Source organism: Homalodisca vitripennis, chromosome 5 (assembly GCF_021130785.1).
Source record: "Homalodisca vitripennis isolate AUS2020 chromosome 5, UT_GWSS_2.1, whole genome shotgun sequence".
In the NCBI taxonomy this organism is placed as follows: domain Eukaryota; kingdom Metazoa; phylum Arthropoda; class Insecta; order Hemiptera; family Cicadellidae; genus Homalodisca; species Homalodisca vitripennis.
Window position 1 is genome coordinate 151,844,018 of NC_060211.1, and position 20,452 is coordinate 151,864,469.

A 20,452-nucleotide genomic window follows, 5' to 3' on the forward strand; every position below is an offset into this window, starting at 1 on the left:
TTTCAGTCAGCGTAAATTTAATAATTCATATGGATTGTTTTGTAAAACAGCTTAAATAGCCTGAGTTTGAATTAGATCTTTAAATACTTATCTTTATTTTATTTATATCTACATTTGTGTATTAAACGCATAGTTGTAAAATATGATTCGCCATACATTTCTCAGTATCTCAACAAACCCTTAGTTTTCTCGCTGGCCGAGTCATGCTGTTCTAGGTCATGATGCCCTATTTCTTGTATTCGTTTACGTAGTACATCACCATTACCGATTTTGAGATTAAGGTCATTATTGTAGATCTCCAAATTCATGGGAATATTGATATGTATTATAGTAATGCCCAGCTCGAGGAGTAAGTCTCTTTTATTAAACACCAATCCAGTCACAATACCATCCTTACTGTCATGGAACTACCAATTCTTGTTGAAGAAGATACTGTAGGAGATTAACTAATATATCTAAGCCTATCTCCAGTAAGAAACACAAGCAGTAAATTCTTAAATTATAAGTTATCGCCACTTACAGAAGAAAGCCTACGAAAAACTGACAAACCCAGTGCATCAAGAGTTTTGCAATAGATTATTTTAGCAGGATTGAAAACATTATTTCCACTGAAGATAAGAAAAAAGTGATTGTCAGAAAGTTGTTTAGGATAAAGTGATGCAAAAGTGTTTTTGTGATGTAAGGTAAATGACTCATTTCCCGGTAATCAAGTTAATTTTTTAGTAATCATAATTTACATTTGTATTATTTGGTATGTTAGGTATTTATAGCCTAATTATAACCACTAATATAGTTAACTGATACTAATTAATTAAATTTTAAACTGTTAAAAATGTTTTTTATTAATTTAATTACAAACTGCCAATATACAGAGTAATTAAATTAGGTTGTGGCAAATAGAAAACAAACTATTATCATTCATTGCCAACCATAAAGATATTAATGTAACTTTAATTCAAGTGAAAGCAAGCCTTGAAAGTTTTATTCATTAAAATATGCAACTGGCACAGATTAAGTTCTACACAGTTGATTAACAATTTTTTATTGATCTTCGGACAATATCTTTTATACACTTGTGTTTTTTAATTATATAAACAATTTTTAATCAACAATAAGAACATTATTTGAGCTTAGTTATAAATTTCAATCGAATATCCAAATAACATTATGTCAGATACTTCTCTTCCACATAACAAGGATTTAAGAGCTCTATAGGGCCTACATAAGACAGTTGGCCAAATTGTAACAATCACTTCACTAATTGCTTTTTTCTTAGCATATAGTCTAAAGGATAGCACAATAAATTCTAAGGATTACAGATGGTAAACAAATCTTTTATATTTTACATAAATTTCTTTGATCAGTATATTTGTACTTAAATATTGCCTAACCAAGCACAACAGAAATGAGTTGCACAACCTCAGAGTAAATAAATAAAATCTGGGCAGACAATAATGAAGAACAACCGCCGTTTACTGCAAACTGGGTTCAAACCATGTCCGGACTAAATTTAAAGAAAATGGTATTCAAACGAGGTTCAGATTTTTTGGAAAGTCATGGGTTGGTTAAACTTGCCTCAATGGTTAAATTGTGTTGGGGAAAGTGGCACTTAGAGTTACATGCTAATTAAAAGAATATTAATTCAGTCAATCAAAATATTTAGACATAAAAAAATTAAAATTTTAATCAACAAAAGATATCTAAATCTATTGCAGGAAATCTGCTACAATAATTGTAAAAGTTCCTGTAGCATTGTTTTAAGTTCAACATTGTAGGTGTCTTCAGATCTGAAAAATAGAATACACTATTAGAAAACAATGTTGGCTGAATAAAACAAGGAAACATGGTTATTGATAAAATTAGAACAATTAAAGCCTAAACAATAGAAGAACTAAAGAAGTTCAGAATGACAACAATTTAAACTTTCCAGAGATTCTCAATATTTAAATTCAAAAATCAAAATTTTACCTCATCTAATTTAAAATATAATAAGCTAGGGTAATAGCTAGATTTATTAACTTATACACCTTGATAAGTGTGCGAGATGCTATCAAAACAAAACTAATTGTACATAAGTAAATACATATATATATATACACATTATTGTAATTGAATCTGATTTCCTTTCAAAGCACAGATAAAATTATTTACACACTACGGTATTGAAGATACTTTAAAATATACATAATAAATAAAAACTTATTTATAAGAGTGAATGAATAAGCTACTAAAATTTTGCTTCACTAAAGTTGAAGTGCAATGACCAATAAATAAAAAAAAAATAGAAATTGGTTCTAAAAATTCCAATAAGATAGCATAAACACTGACCAACTAAAATTGATGTAATTATTTTTATTTCTCAACTTATCTAAACAAATTTGGTATTTTTAGTTTTGTAATTAAATTTGCTACAAAGAAATTTATATTCTTCTAACAAGTTAATAATACAATTTGTTTTAATGTCATTATGAGTGAACTCACTTTAACCAGAGAATTTCCTTGAGATATCTGGTGAGATCAGGGCCGAGAGTGCCTTGCACTATTATCTCTCTCACATTGTGCATCATCTCTAGATCCCAGTCATTGACACGATAGGCCAGCCCTACCACCATTCTGCGGCCCTCGTTATTCTCGTCTCCTGTCACTTCCATTTTAGGCAATTTACCTGTGTAAAACATAGAGAGAACATTTCATGGATTTCCATTCAAGAAATTTCGCTTACAACTAGTATCAACGGTTGAATGGCTTGTAAACAGACCTGGCAATGCCAATGTTAAAAACAGACTTTTATTACGCACTGGTAGGCTTCATGAATGAATTACTGTGATTCTGACCACTTTGTATGTTCCATTGACCTAGATAATTATGCAAAGTTGAGGACAAGATATTCTTTGTAGAAAATGTAATGAGAAATGAAACATCTCTTCATGTTGACTGCCCACACTTTTGATAAATTCTAAATTAATAAAATAATTTTGATAAATTCCTTTGAAATAGTTGAACGAGGCATGGATTCAATGCTGGTTTGATAAGATAGATAGGTACTTGCAGAGGATACCATTCATCTGAAAAGAAAGTTGAGGAGTGGGTGTCAAGAGGATGTCGACAAGAGCATGAACAATATCACCTACCACAGTCCACCAGTTTGTGGACGATCTTCATTCCATACAGAAGGAATGCTTTCTCAAGGGTACACAATATATAACATAAACATCCTTGGAGTGAGTATTGACGTATTGTATCTGATATAATGGAAGAGTCCTAAAGAGGTGTGAAAGAAAAGAATTGTCAAACAATTCAAGGCAGAGTTCAATCTCTTTATTAAAATGCGTTATGCTGTAACAAGACGAGGTATAACTGGTTGTTTGCTAACTGGTAGTCTTTTCAGAACTAATAATACAAAAATGTTTACAGATATTCCTTTTAAACTGAATATTTTCATCTCTTGACTAAATTTAAAGGATGGTCGTATACCACTGTGACTCGTGTAACCAATAAGGTCCAGCAGCAAAAAAAATTAGAAAAGAGAACAAGCAATAAAACCACAAAAATCTGGAAAAAGCCACAGAACAATGATACGAAATTTCACCTAAAATAGACTCCAAATTAAGTGGCCTTGAGCTAAGGAAATTATTAAATTATATTAAACCAAAGAAAAACTGTTTAACCATAAGGGCATAGCTGGATGACAAAGTTAAGTGGAGGGATTGTTCACAGAAAAGTAAATAAATCAAAAATTGAGTTCCGAGACTGCATAAGAACGATTGTCAGATGATTGCAGGGCCTTCAAGACAAGACAATGTACATTGGCTCTGCATAACAATCTAGATAACTAGAGACAAAGTGGATGATAACAGTAAAATATTAGCTTTATAACATTCAGCAAATGATTTTGTTTGCATTTAAACATTTATAGTTCCATTTGATGCTTTAGAGATTTTGGTTGGTCTCCAATCTGGGGCTGTTTTTAAACAGTGATAAACTATGAGGTCCATATAACATCTTTGGCAGAATAAAAAAGCAAAATTTATAACAGAGACAGGAAATCTTAAACTAGTGAAGGGTCAAAATTAATTTCCTTGACTCACAGATGATTTGCTCGTACCAGCCATCAAGACTGTTGCAGAATGCAGGGTGGATGTGCGTGGCAATGGAAGCAATATTGCGTATTGTGGACAGAGGAACCACCGGCTTGCACAGCAGAGCGGGTAGGGAGTCTAACCAAGTGGTGAAGTTGTTGTCTCTGTAATGGAACGGATCACGTTATATTAATCAATACTCAACACACCCTCTCTGAAGAGTTAAAAGTGTTGCTAATTTACAAACTAATTAGATATCAATTATTTGCAAATTGTTTTACTGCACGATTCTTATGTTGATTTGCCATTATCAATAATTACTTAATAGGTACAACACGCAAAGATTGATTACTGGACATAATTCCAGTATCCATTGTATTTAGATACCATTGAATTCGTACTGTCTTATTATTAATACAATTGACATCGAAAACAATTTGGAATCACAATAAATATCAGTCTCTTATTTCTTATTCCAATCTTTTGTGGTTCATTTAACAATTGGCTTACTTGACACTGTTTTCCCGCTAGCACTGTGCAATGTTAAATACTTTACGTTAAAAGACCATGTCTCCACTGCGTAGTATTCTTACAAGATATAAGCGCTATTCAGTCTCAATTTCGTTACAAATTTTACACTGGAGGTACTGCAGTTGGAAAGGGAAAAATAAACAAATGATTGGCTCATTGGTACCTTACACAAGTACACAAACAGTGGATGTATAAAGTGATAATAGTAATAACATTGTGTTAAGGCTACCTACTAAACATAATGTTTTGAGGTGAACATATCTTAGGCATTTCTTTGAGAGTAAAATTTAATTCTTAGTTTTTGTTAAGCATGATGATGGTAAAACTGTAAAAATAAAAGATTTGAACAGAGAATTTTTATGCATTTTATTTAGAAAGTAACGTAATTTAGTAGAAAGTAACATAATTTTGCAAAAATTAAGTAATTCATAAAATGATATTTTCCTACAAATACTAGGCTATTACACTGTTACCTTCATTTCGATCAGGAGGCCACAAATGTGGCCAAAACTCACTCAGTTTGGTCAGATTTAGTCTCAGGTGGTTATCCTCTCAGCTCACCGGACCAAGAATAGTGGACGGTTTTGTTCTGCGTCACTACTTGGTGCTTGCGTAAATATGTACACCACTTTAGATTTAAATGGCAGTATTTGACTTTCGGCTTTTTAAATGACAGATTTAAACAAAATTCTCAAACAATTTACAAAGTTTATTAGCTTAAAGATTGAAACTCTATTGTTTGCTTATTTATTACTTGCTTTTAACACATTCACTGTGGGTGACGAGCATGCTAGTCATGCGAAAATGGCACACCGGGCGGTGGATGAGTGAGCTCGGCATACGGCAGCTGCTTTCATATTGCCTCAGTGTGAGCTGAGCAGTTACCTGGGAAGGCTGTAACACTCATAGCGAGGGGTGCCTGTTTCGGTGAGTCAGTTGGTGCGATTCGTCGCCGGTTCGCCATTTTCGTTTGTTGTGTATGCTTTGCGATATTGTGTGAGTGGATTATAGTGTCTGTTGACTGTGTAAGTGTATGTACTTATAATGGAGGAAGACTTTAATGCTATTGACGATAATTTTTCATCTGATGAAGACAATGAGTCGAGTTCGAGCAATTCTAGGGATGGTGAAGGCGGCGTCCCCCACCCCCAGTAGGCCACCCCACCCCAATACGTGTAATTGATGTACTATAACTACGTTACACTATACGTGTAATTCGTGAGTGTTTGTACCGAAACCTAGTGTGCTGCGAGCACATACAACACGGGGACCAGCACCCGGTGCTGATGACGAGCAGACTCGGTACGGACATGACGTCACCCGTTCCGGCCAATGAAGCTTCCGGGATACCTTGGACAACCCTTTCGGCTATCCTGACTCTGTTTTGGGTAAGTAAAAAAAAAAAAAAAATTCCCGCATTTTCTGTCGCCGGTAATTTTGTCATCCGCAGTGAATGTGTTAAACGAACCAAGTAGTATGCAATTTAAGTTATAGGTTGATCTGTTTTAAGTATTTTTATTTGCAGAGTAAAGGATAATCAGTCTTTAGGACTCTAGTATTAATAGAATACAAACTCATTTCCATATTTTGAGCTTTGTCTTTACCAAATGCACTAGTATTTTAATACATTGATAGGGTACACTATAGCAGCTACAATGACACTGACACTTGGATCAAAAACAATTCTGAACAATGTTTACTATTGTATGTGCTGCAAATAGAGAAATATTAATTTAGTAACTTATTTAGTCAAGAGATTTCAGCACTTTCCAGTCACAACTAGATAAGGATTGTACTTTATAACTGCACAATATCGTGGGGCCACACATAGTGGCCTGACAAGCTGGACGGCTAAACCAAAAAAAAAGAACAACTAGGTGGGGCCCACCGAGCTGAGGGACAGGACGTGGTCATATAAGAATGACCTGTCCACGTGACGTAGAGAGCAGCCATTTTGCCACCAATGCGGCCAGGAATCTGAGAGGTCAATCATATAAATTAAAGCCGATTCCAAAGGATTAACAAATTAAATAAAAGGACACTAATGATGCACATTCTATTATATACTATTCTAAAATTGTCTACTTTCTTCACAGTGTTTAACAAATTCTCATCTTCTTTCCACTACAAAAGAAACTTTAGGTTTTATGATTTAGTGCTATAAGCTACAATACACTGACGTGTGAAGATGGTGTGTGGGCATACACGCTATTCGGGTGAGAAAGTCAAAAACACGTTGATCTGAGGTGAGACCCGACTTGCACACTGCTTCCAGGAGGGAGGAAGCAGCAGACGAGGACGGCTGGTCTGACACCGCCTCCAGACACTCACACAGCAACTCACTCTCCTCTGTCTGCAGTCGCCTTGCATTCCTCAGGGTATCTGTAAACAGTAACTCGACTTTTAGATTCAATTGCAAATTATATCTTAAATTCCAGTTTCTTAATTTTTGTCTTTTTTCTTTCCATAATGCCAGCAAGAAAACCAAAAGTTTGAAGGAAAAAGGAACAAATATGGGGGGTCGGAAAGAAAGTTATTGGAAAGATACTAATACACACATTCCTGAGCTTTTAATTTCACCTGATTTCCAGGACCATGAGGATATCAGTTAATTAGGTCTCCATAATATACTTCTGACCTAATACAACTTAGCCGTTTCCACTCTTTTTTACAGGGTGCAGGAGTACCTAGCAAAATGTAACTGCAAGCTTTACCACTACACATGTTTAAAAAGCACTTAAAGTAAATCTACTGAAGGTTGGATGACTAATTAAAATTTAACTTTTACAATCATGAATAAAATTGAAGTCTATACACAAAGTTTACATATTTCTCTGGCAATAAGATTATAATACCAGCCTGTAATTTCCACATTGAACATATGGCAATCTAGCTACTGTACCAACTGACTATAACTCAACTTTGAGTTGGCTATACTGGCAGCCGTCTTGACTGTAAACCCCATAAAACCGTTTTAAACTCAATGTACGTTTACGGCCTTATTTTTAGTTGAAGAACTATGGGAAGAGTCTTTTTTTAAAGATACACAAAAGCTTTTTAGTTTTTGTGGTATTTTCAAAGGTTATTTAGAAAAAATCTCAAACCTTTTTGTACAGCGTCATTTAAATACTAAAAATGTACAGATTTTACGAAAAAGAAACTAAAGTGTTTGGATGTGTATTAACCCTTTGAGTGCCACGGGTACTTTCCGAAGGCATATGCATAAAGTGCCACTCTGTTTTTCGCATATTTGTAAGCTTTTGGGAAAAAAGCTGTTGTAAAATAACTACCAAACAGATTTCCATCATTTTGTTGTTGTTTTTTTTTCTTATTAAATGCAGAATATGATACATATCGTTACAAATAAAATTTGATTTTAAAAATATAAAAATTTCAGTATTTATAAAAAAAGTGTTTTACTTTTGTATAAAAAGTTAAGTTTCGACCTAATTTGTGTGTATACGGTATTTTTAAGATTTTTTTCTTTATACCATGATAAAGGCCATATGATTATAAATAAAACCCATGTGTAATATCTTATTCTAGAATTTTAAAAACATGGCATTATATGTATTAACAAAATGCTGCCCGGTACCGACATTTTATAAACTGTACTTCATTTGTCAGAGTTTAGAAATTACTTAGTAATGATGTAGTTTTCCCAATAAATCTAATAAAACATTAATACAACACAAATAATTATGATTAGTAAATTTAGAAACTAATACTTGCTAACATATTTACATAAAAGTTTACATTTACTAAATAATAACCCTAATAATATTTACACTGAAAATTCACGTTTTTTCGCTTGAACACAACTCAAATCATACATTACTTTTGTAAAGAAATACAGTAAAATACTATATAAGTTACTATTTTATTTTGTATTTACTCAAATGCTTGGTTATCGGCACATAAACAACAAGAAAGGCCGTTACGCAACACGGTACTCGTCCGCTACGTCACGTGACTGTAAGACAGAATCATCGTACAGGTACTTATCACAGCCCACTATTTTTGGACGAGTTTTCCTTATCAGAGATCAAAATAAACTTCATTATACGTTCCTTCTTCCATAATGAATCGAAAAATACTCGATGAGTCATACTTCTTATCTTGAAATCGTCTCCAAATAGACACACGAATGACCTGACATTTCCGAATAATGAAACGTTGTTCTTATAGTTTTTGATTTAATTGATTGTCGTAATAACTTGTACATTCCAAAATAGGTTAAATAAAGTCAGTTGTTTTTAACAATGTAATTTATTTTGTCCCCGATAAGGAAAACTCGTCCAAAAATAGTGGCATCTTGATAAGTACACAAACAACATAAGTTTCACAGATAAAATAGTAGAGAAACAACATAAAACTCGTATTTATTGATAGTTTGGAACCTATTGAATACAGCCGTCTGATTATTTGGCCAAAATAATCTTGTACTATATAAAATACTATCGAAATACAAAACGTCAAAATTGGCGACGCTGGCACTTTATGCACTTTTTGTAGCGTCAAAATTAGCGACGCTGTGGCACTCAAAGGGTTAATTATATATCTTTAAAATGAGACATCTTACAAAACACTGCCATGAAAATATAAGTGTAAAAGTGCATGAGGTTTAAAATTTGTTCTTATGGAGGAAAACACAAGTTTGTTTCACTACAGCTGATTCCTAATGTGACAACCTCAATAAAGGATTTAAGATTTGCATAGAATGGCACAACTTTGTAGATACTTTCCTGAGAAAGGAGATTTCTTCAACCAAAAGTATGTTAATACCTTTAGATATCTACGCATATTTAAAACCTTGTAAACATTAAAATGAAATGAAACAATATAAAATGAAAGTACACAGAGTAAAAACACAGTTCCAAACTTCCTGCGTAAAACATAAGTAAAAATATAGTAACTTAAATATATTCAATTGAATTAAAGAACACTAAGTTTTTTAAATTAAACTGAGGCTACACTCAATAGCCTAGAGATTATTGATGTTCCTTAACAATCAGTAATCTAATAACTCAATACTTTGTTTTAGTTTATTATTGATTGAAAAGATGGTAGTACAGTTCAATATAATCCGACATTTACCAGTCCGACACGCTCGAAAAAGGCTATCGGCAGTCGGCTCTGGCCGCTCAGGCCACTGTAGTACTGTACAAGTGTACAGAATGTTTAAGTAAGAAGAAGCAAAAAAACTGTTTTTGATTGTTTTAAAGTGTAAAGATGGTATTTTAAGAGTTTTCACTTATGTATTATGTATGCACAGTTTGTTCATTCTACTATAAAAAAGTTTGTTCTTACAGTAGAGTGTTTGCTTATTTTCACGTTTCTTACTGATTATAGGTTATTTATGCATTGTGTAAATGGTACCCTTGGTAATCCGGACTCCTTGGTAATCCGACAGTGTGCTTGTCCCACATCTGTCGGATTATCAAGATTGGACTGTATCTCTGATATTTACCATCTATATATATATATATATATATATATATATATATATATTACAGAAAGTTTTATACTTCCAATAACATATAACAAAGACAATACCGGTCGTCCTTATTCAATACTGCATACACAAACAAAATATTCACTTTTAATCAATAAATAGGGATATTTATCAAATTCTCCTCTTCCCAGTAAAGCATAAAACACTAATTTTCTCGTTGAAATCACAATAGATGCATACTTTTGATATACTGGACACACTTTGTCCACAATTCACTGGGCTGAGAAAATAGGAACGTTAGTAGACACAACTGTGTGTTGAGCAGACGACACGAAGGATCCTGGTCCCATGAGACTTGCAGGGCATCCAACACCTGCTTGGATTCTCGTTTCCGTTTGTTGGAGTTGGCTTTAGAAATCGAGTACGGGAATCTTGCTTTCACCAGCCTAGTCACCACCTGTTCCCCCCATGTCTGCCGGAACCATCCTTTCTGAAAGAGGATACAGTTGGAAACCGATTGCAATTTAAATAGACACTTTTAATTAATATTTTCACAACAGGTTAATTTTAGGTCAGAGGACTCTGAACTAAGATCTTGTGAGATTTTCACCACCGTGCAGCCCGGTCACCAAAAAAAATAGTTCTCAACAAACTGCAGTTGATGATTGTAAAAATATAATTTTAATTTTAAGTAAATTCAAAACTTACTCTAGTGACATAAATCGAGGGCAAACTTGTTATGTGTATTTTAAATTACAGATTTTTTAATCATTATTTTGAACTGAGTTTTATTACAGAAAGACAAAATCATAGATTTTACCAACATTGACCCATGTCTTGGTTGCCATGGCTGTCTGATTCAGCCATACCAAGGACTTAAAGGCATGGAATGTGTTAACACATCTACAGCAGTTACAGGGATTGTAAAATATTAAGAAAATTTATTTTACATAATTCTAACCTAGTTTGGCCCAGAGTAAAGATATAAATAAAAAGTGAGTTTTTCCACTGTCTACTTGTTTGTTCAGGTAAGTAAGTGAACATGCGAAATGTTACAAAATGGTCACTTCACAAAATAGACAATTACTGACCTGAGACTCGGACCTATTCCGAAAGCAGTGTTTGACAAGACTCCGCAAGTGAAGTATTATCTGGACTATACTTTGAAGCAGTGCTGCCATCTCCACTCCCACAACACAGGCTGTCAACATCACAACATTGCATCAAAATACAAACAAATTATTTTGTACACAACAAGTGAAAATCATTATCTTAAAATCCAATGACTCTAGTTTATTAATAGCAAGTTTTTTATCAATATTTTTAGTTAGATGAACCATTTTCTATCATAAGTGTTGCTTCTATAAAAAAATGATATGGACATGGTTATTTATAAACTTATTTCAATCTAATTTCCCTGTTTTTAAAGTACATTTTGCATTACACAATTTTCCGTACTAATGTTAATATAAACATTAAAAATCTTTGTGGTGGTAAACTTCTTGATGGTAAAACAACAGACTACTGATAATTTTCCTTTATATTGTAGTACTTTAAGTAGTTGTTTACAATGTATACTCTTTGAAAATAAATAAACTGATTGAGTAATTAAATTATGGGTGGTGTTCAATGCTGTATTTCAAAATGTTTTATTATTTATGAATTTTTAAGTTAAAAAACACACACAGATACAGGTAGAAAACTAATTATTTCAGGACACACATTTAGGATACTTTTTTAGACTTGTTTTGATGTCAGGTACCATCTCCTGAAGTTTGGTGCAATATCAACAAAGTAATTTTTTCAAGTACAAGGTATATATTCTGGAAGATACATCTAATGATGTATCAAATAAAAGTAAAAGATACATTACATGACTTACACTTTGAAAATATTGCCATTTCTCGAAACCTTTACAAATCCTTTAAAAATAGTATCATATTTTTGGTTTAATATTTGTGTCGCTAAATAGTTTTTTTAAAGAGTCAAAGAGTAGTAATAAAATACATACTGAAATAGCAAAAGTCACAATGATGTTTAACAACAGAGAAAGAGGATTGATTGAGTAAATATACAAATCATTAGATACAGCAATTCGCACTACAAAAAAGCAATAGACATACGAAGTGTGATCAAAAAGTTCCAGGACTTTTTATATACTATGGGAATGCAATGTCTCACAGCGATGCGGTTGGCAGCATTGTATTCCCTGACTCAACAGTAACACAGCTGTGTTTGCAGATCAATCATAACATCACTGAAAGTAACATTAGCACAGTTTGTTTGAGATTAGTTTTATAGAGTTTGGCTATTTTTTTGTTTCATGAAAATGAATGTGAAAGAAGAGCAACATGTTTGTGTGAAGTTTTGTGTGAAACTGAACAAAACGTTTTCTGAAACCTTTTTGATGTTACAAGAGGCTTTTGGTGAAGAATGTCTAAGCCGATCATACTGCCATCAGTGGTTCAAGAGGTTTAAAGATGGCCGAACATCCACAGACGACGATGCTTGTTCCGGGCGCCCTTCAACGTCAATCAATGATAACAATGTTGCTAAAGTGAACGCTCTCGTACGATCAGACCGTCGACTAACAATCCGTGAAATGGCAGAAGAGTGTAACATTTCATTTGGGTCATGTCAAGAAATTTTAACTTCAAACTTTAAAAACTTCAAATGCGTTGTGTTGCAGCAAAGTTTGTGCCAAAACTGTTGACTGAAGACCAAAAACAACACCGAATTCATGTTTCTGAGGAACTTCTTCAAAAGGCAAATGACGACAAAAGCTTCTTAGATCATGTCATTACGGGAGACGAGACATGGGTTTTTGGTTACGATGTGCAAACAAAAGCCCAATCATCACAATGGACATCAAAAGGCTCTCCAAGACCCAAGAAAGCACGTCAAGTCAAATCAAATGTGAAGGTCATGCTTACGGTTTTCTTTGACTCCGTGAAGGTGTCGTCTACTATGAATTCCTTCCATAAGGTCAAACAATTAATTGTTTTGTTTATCTTGAAACCTTCAGAAAATTGCGTAATGCTGTGAGAAGAAAGAGACCTGAGCTGTGGCAAAGTGGTGATTGGGTCCTTCACCATGACAATGCTCCTGTTCACTCTGCATTAGTTATCCGTGACTTTTGTGTAAATAACGCAATGACTGTCATTTCTCAGCCCCCCTACTCACCTGACCTGGCTCCAGCAGAATTTTTTCTCTTCCCGAAGCTCAAGAGACCCCTGAAAGGACGAAGATTTCAAACAGTTGACGAAATTAAAGAAAAAACGACGGAGTTGCTAAACACCTTTACAAAAGAAGAGTTTTCTGGGGCCTTTGATCAGTGGAAACACCGGTGGGAAAAGTGTGTAACTTCCCAAGGGGAGTACTTTGAAGGAGACAAATTCGAATAACCTGTATGTTGTATGAATAAATGTATAAAAATTCAGTCCTGGAACTTTTTGATCACACCTCGTAACATAATATAAATAATACAGAAGGATATTTTTCTTTTGATATAAGATTCAATTATGATGTCTGGGATCACAATAAAACATGAACAACTACTATAGGACTTTCACTTACATTTACAATAATGAACGAACTCTATTTTTAAACTTTCAACAAAGAGGTAATTTTTAGAATTCATTACGTATTACTAATTATTTTTGCTGAGTCTTTAAACCTTATCAGTAAACTAATATGCACTGCATAAAAAGAAGGTGTCCCATTTGTGAAGTGGTTACAAATCCCCAGGAGGGTTCCCTTCTGGCTGATTTATACCTTCCAGTTGAACACTACAGTGGATACAGCAAAAACAGATATGTCACTTAAAGTAATGGGTAACCCTATGGATGTCCAGTAGAAGCACAACTAACTGCAAATGTCGAGATATTAGGGTGCAAGAGTAGATCGAAGGAGGATGACTGTTGCAGATGATGAGTCTCTGAGTGTTAAAGACAGTTGCTTTATTAAAAAAAATCAAGAGTTGTGACGGTATCATAATATTTATATGAGTTACAGTCATAATATTTTTAATTGTGTTCATGATGTAGATACTCTGGCAGTGAGTAGAAAGGTTTCTGTGATTGCCAGTCGCCTAGCTTCCTCTTGAGCATCTTCCCTCTAAGGTTTCTTATAACAGCTGGTAAACGGTTTCAAAATTTTAGGCCGATGTAGGATGGCTTCTTTTACTATAGCGAAAGGTGGTACAGGATGTGTGTACTGGGATCTATACCGGGCAATTCTTTACTATCTGTCTTCATACAAGCTTTGATCAAATACTAGCTTCATTTGGAGTATTAAACATGCTTGGAATAGAAAAAGCTAACTACCTGAACACCACTAAAATGTGGGCAAAAGATGGAACATGGAGTTTTACCTATCTGGTTTGATGAGATGAGCACTAGAGAAGAGAGGAAATCTGTAGATAACTTAGTGACAGTATGAGACGTTTTTGAAGGTCTTGTAAAATGTTGGATAGAAAGCTATCTTTCAAGGGAATACCTTACCATTGATGAGATGTTCGAGGCCTTTAGGAGCCAACGTAAATTTAGACAATATTTAATTAATAAACCAGATTGTAAGGAATAAAAATATATGCCATGACTGATGCAAGAACATGTTATACAGTCAACATAGAGGTATATTGTGCCAAACAGCCTACAGGTCCAATTTTGCTTCCAATTTTGGATAATTCTATTGACAAAACTGGTAGAAACATAACAATGGATAAATTTTATATGTCTGTTCCACTGGCAAATGAATTATACACGCATCAGAGAACAAATTAGAAGGCCTTGGAGTAAGACATTTGTCAAAAAGCTGGTTCATAAGCTACCTGAAAGGGCGAACGCAGGTCACAGAATTGCAACAAACCAAGAACCGTGTCACGAGCAAGCACCGCTCCAACCCATTGCCAGTGACACGTGGTGTGCCCCAAGGATCCGTCCTGGGACCAGTCTTATTCATACTGCTGACAAACGATTTTGCTAGCTATATTCAGAACCCGAATACAATGACAGTAATGTATGCAGACGATACAACGATACTGCTCAAAAACACCAGTGCAAATGATCTTTACACAGACACAGCAACCGCTCTGAATAAAGCATTTCAATACTGTAAAGCAAATGACCTAGCAGTAAACCCCTCCAAGACATCCCAGATGAATTTCAGCAGGAAGAGAGAGAAGAAATTCTTGAGACCCCAGGCGTACTGATGGAAAGACATATGAAATTTCTCGGGCTAACCTTGGATGATAAGCTTTCCTGGAATCACCACGTAGACAGCATGTGCACGAAGATCAGCTCAGGTATTTACGTTGTGCGAAGGATCAAACAAATTGGTGGCCCCCAAGCAGCAAAAAACAGCATATTATGCACTAATAGAAGCCCATATCAGATATGGCCTCATTACATGGGGAGGAACATCAGCTGCTAATGTCAACCGAATACTTATCCTTCAAAAAAAAGCAATAAGGGCCCTTGCAGACCTTGGGCCGCGGGAGTCCTGCCGAAAAGCATTCGAAACACTAGGAATAATGACTGTGGTGGCTCTCTACATACAGGAAGCCATACTGCACGTCGACAGAACAAATGTCCCTACAGGAAGAGACCTCCACTCCTATGATACCCGGCATGCGTCACAATGCATCCTGCCAATACATCGCACATCCCTTGGAGAAAACACCAACATATGCTGGCCAAAGACTGAAAAACCTGCTCCCGCCAACCCTGGGAAGCCTGACAGGACTGGAGCTGAAGAAGGAACTTAAGAGGTGGCTGCTTGAGAGACCTGTCTACACTCTTCAAGAATTTATAGAAAACACCAACTGCATCAGGACAACATGAACATTTGAAGCAGAATATTAAGCCTTTAGTTTAAATCGCTAATTTTGTACCTTGACTCTATCACATGTCTTGATGATATTGTAATAAAGAATGATTGATTGATTGATTGAATATTTTTGGAACTGTGAGAAAAGATGTATCACAGCATTAAGCAGTTTTTAGAAACGTCAAAGACAGGCTAGTAGCAAGTAGCATGTTTAGTTTTGGTTTACAACCAAACAAAACTTTATTACTTAGTTTCATATGTTCCTACAAAAATGTGATTTTGCAGTCAACTCTACACGACAATGACCCAAACAGGTGATCCTTGCAAACCGGAGGTTATCACTTTTAATAACCTAACCAAAGGAGGCGTAGATGTAGTTGACAGGAAGAAAAAGGAATGCAGTGTTAAAAGAATAACAGATGGGTGGCCTTTAACAATTTTTAATGGTTTCCTGAATTTGACAACCATAAACAGCCAAATTATCTATACAATAAATACAAACATAAAAATGGAGAGACGTCATTTTATCGTTCATATAGCTAAAGGAACAAGTAAATATTCCAGTTCTTGCTCTTAGGTAACGAGAATACCAAAGGATCTTTGAAAAGATGCCACTCTTCCCTACCCGCCTAACAGTCGGCAGACCGGACCACGCTCGCTGATCCCTAGGCCCATCTGTAATGTTTTGGGTTAACCCCCTTCAAGTGCAAAACACCAGCAGGTATAGTTTTATTTTTAAAGAAAACAACTACAAATGGTAAAACTATAAACGGTTTATTCAGTATTATTTAGAAATATAACAAAATATTGTAATCTCTAGATTTTCATTAAAATTTTAGAGTTGAAATGAAACATTGGTACTGAATTCTATATATACCAATTTTCCTTACAAAAAGCTTAGAGCCAATTTTAAAATTGCAGCCAAATATCTTTTAATATGTGTAAAAATGGTAGGTTAAAATAGCTTGCATAGCGAAAGGTTCTAATATAAATAATTTGTTAGCTGATGGGGGACATCAACCATGGTGTAGCTTTTATCCAACATGGAAAATCAAGTTCACCCCTGTTATGTGCAGTGTTTGTTAGCGAAGGATTTGCAAAGAGCACATAAGTGTAACAAAGAATTCCTGCCAAGATTGTCGAGCAGCAGAGGAAAATGTGTTACATTGAGATAAACATGTAGAGACTTATTGTTTATACCATTTACTATTAAAATATGTAATAACTAAATTAACATATAATTCTTAATTAATTAATGACACAAAAGTGTTGTTTTGTCATTTCATTCCAAAATGTCAACCATTATTTTTGAGTAAATATATTTTTATTTTTAATTTGCTTGCATCAATAAAGTAAATTTAGTTGTTCTTATCATGTGTTTAGCAACACTTAAGTGCAATTTGACATTGTATTAGATGCTAGCTATACGGGTGACCATTCATGCAAATCTGACAAAGTGACCTGCCCCGGGAAATCTGCTTGGTTAATTATTAATTTTAGATGTTGTAAACTTACCAGTTTGAGAATCTTCCTGATCACGTTTAGGCACTGCTTCAATGAATGTATCCAACAAAAGTGGCATCAACGTGTTAGCATATTCCTGCACAGTAATTATTAGTTACTTCAGTGCTTGCTGATTCCAAAAAGACAAAGCAATAATACAGAATACTCAAAACATTTACTTTTGATTGTCTGATATTAGAATGGGTCATTCAACAAGGGCCAGCCACTCTTGGAATAACTATCGTTTGGAATATAATTTTTCCATAGCTATCTCAATGTTCGCAGGGGCCACATTTACAAACCATTAAAAACCAAACTTAATTGTTTTCTAAAACAAATGAACACATTCTGTTTTTTTACATATTGTACTTAAGTTTAATATTTATAAATAAAAACTTGGATCCATGGTGTTACTATTACCTAGGAAAACACTCTTTAGTTATTCAGCACTATACTAACTATTGATAAATGTACAATAACTAATGTTTTGTGTCAATGAAGACTTCACTTAATTTCATTGCAGTGAATTACCTGTATTGGTAGGTTAGTAAGATCAACTGCAGTGTTGCGTTTGGTGAAAATCGGGTAGTAGAGATTTAGGTAAATGCGTTTGTTTGGGTCCCATTCAACAGCGCGAGGAGGAGTTGGAGCCATTACTGAAAAAGTAATTTATCATTATGACAATAACTAATTCGTTGGAAATTATACACCATTTTGTACTTTTAGACCACACAAAAAGTTGCTTGAATAAAATAACAGAAAACTTATTGTATTACAATATATTATAGACAAGTGTTACCATTTCTCAAATCTTGGTTATAAGCTAGCTGCACAAATAACCAGATACAATAAAGGCCTTAGAACCATAGTAGATGTGTCAGTCAAATCAACTCAATGTACTAAAATCACTGTAAATGAAAGTGAAATATTAAAATTGGTGTGAATTTCAGTAATATTCTGGAGACCAGATAGCCGATCGTTCTATGAGGTTGGACCTTGCGTCTGAGTCAGAGATAGTCCAGGTTCAGATCCTGTCTGTGACAATTGCACTTTTTATCAGTATCACCGACCTCTAGTGTACTGAATCTCCCCCTTATTCAGTTTGATAAGATCCTCGCACATTCAGTGGTCCATGCCATGAAGAATATAGATTGAAAAGGGTTTGGCATCTCCCTTAAAAAGAATCAGGTAAAAATTATCTAATGCATACGGTATAATATATTTATTTATGGGTAGACGGCACACTCAATAGCAAAAGTGATACAGATTGGGAAGTAATTGGTGTACAAATTTCACAAACAAATCAGTAACCAAACATTTTTACAAAAATTATATTCATAATAGGAACATCTAACCTGGATTGTTCGATAACTGTTATAATTCTTACTTTAAACATAAATAATTTTAAACATTGGAATTGACAAAAGAAATTGCAGTGATTGACCAATTTGGAAACTTTTCACTAATTGGTCTCAAATATACACAACTGCAGATTCGAAAACTGTAGCAATTTCTATGAGTGTTCGTCATGACTTTTTTTTTTCGATTCAAGTCAATAAAAAAATGTATTAAATTTTAGTAAAAAATGGCAGAATGTATAGATTTTGCTTGTATGTTTTAAAGTATAGAAAAACTTGTGATTCCTAGTAAAATTTATAAGAATAATTCCTTAGGTTAAATACTCTTACAAAATAATCATTGAGGTTATGACACTTGGATAATTTATCTTAGTACTATGAAGAAATTGGGGCATAAAAGAAGTAATATCCTCTAAACTACCTTTCCTAACATGTTCCAGAATAGCAGCAAACAGTCTATTGAGCCGTCCAATAACTCTGCCGCGCCACTTCTCGGAGGTGATTTGCCCATCAAGGTGGAGAGAAAGAGCGCGCCCCCAACCATCACCGTCACCCCTCCGAGAGATTAGATTCAGGAAGTGAGGCATCAGGGCGGCTGTGTACACTGCTGTGAGGGACGGCTCCGCTTCTAACATCACATCTATGAGTCGTAGAGAGTCAGCTCGTACACTGGGATCTATGTGAGTCATTGCACATGTCAGGTGCAGGACTATGGTACGGAACAGGGGAGTGAGTTGCTCTTCTGTCATCTGCAGTCAAAACATGCTTGATGCAAGGATATTGTGCACGTATGAATTTTAACAAAGGATGATTGTTACACAAATAGCCAATTTAAAATCGAAATTATACGAACAAAATATTGTGTACATGACCACACACATACCAAAAAGAACTATTAGAAGTAACACTATATTTTTATTCAACTTCACTCATACAGGAGCATCACCAACAGACAAAATTTGCTCGAATTATAACGGATCCTAGGGGTTGAAAAACACAAAGCAGGTTCTCTGGCTTAGCTTAATTTTCTACAACCATTCTAAGGTTTAGTAGGCAATTCGGTTCAATACTCATGGATTAAAAACAGAATTCATACTTTGATAGCCACCTATGTTATTATCCTTGTGCATTCATGCTAAACTCATTATTGTATACAAAGACTACTTTTTTATTTTATTGAATTTAACAAACTAAGGACTAATGAACTGATTTTGTCCTAGTTCATTGTTTTAATGCCAATATTCTGAACACTGTTGTTTGTTTTTTGACAAATGGTATTTGCCTACTACTACTACTGTAGGTATCCCAAATTGAATAAATTTAATTCTTTCAGACTTGACAATTCAATAAACTTTTTTCATATATAGCTGTATGCTTTTCTCTCAAGTCACTTGAAAAAGCAGTATTTCGTTAAATTAAAATAGTTTTGTTGCTTTACACAGGTTCAAATTTATTACAAATTCATTGGTTGAAAACCAAACAAATTTTACAACTTTAACTTCGGTTATAAAAAGTTATGACAATTCACTTCAACTAAATCCTTAAAACATTGCTTATGTTAATTAATTGATGCCAATGAAAAAATTGTATGACCAAAAATCATTGCTACTTCACTAATACCACCAACATATGAGCTAAATAGATCACACTATGGTTGTTTTACTAATCACAATTCATAGTAATTTAGTTAAAGTTAA

The 20,452-nt window shown here is 34.3% G+C and overlaps 1 protein-coding gene across 1 annotated transcript in view; it reads right to left on the bottom strand.

Moving 5' to 3' along the window:
• Positions 1–1,658: 1,658 nt before the first annotated feature.
• The window catches only part of LOC124363023 (testis-expressed protein 10 homolog), a 28,305-nt gene continuing 9,511 nt past the window's right edge, over positions 1,659–20,452 (bottom strand). Inside the window, exons 4-12 of the mRNA XM_046818083.1 lie at positions 19,177–19,504; positions 17,929–18,053; positions 17,410–17,494; positions 11,157–11,266; positions 10,306–10,555; positions 6,791–6,992; positions 4,089–4,243; positions 2,482–2,665; positions 1,659–1,787 (exon numbers count right to left, since the gene is read on the bottom strand). Coding sequence (XP_046674039.1) covers positions 1,724–1,787; positions 2,482–2,665; positions 4,089–4,243; positions 6,791–6,992; positions 10,306–10,555; positions 11,157–11,266; positions 17,410–17,494; positions 17,929–18,053; positions 19,177–19,504 — 1,503 coding nt within the window. The 3' untranslated portion in view covers positions 1,659–1,723. The remainder of the gene's footprint in view (positions 1,788–2,481; positions 2,666–4,088; positions 4,244–6,790; positions 6,993–10,305; positions 10,556–11,156; positions 11,267–17,409; positions 17,495–17,928; positions 18,054–19,176; positions 19,505–20,452) is intronic.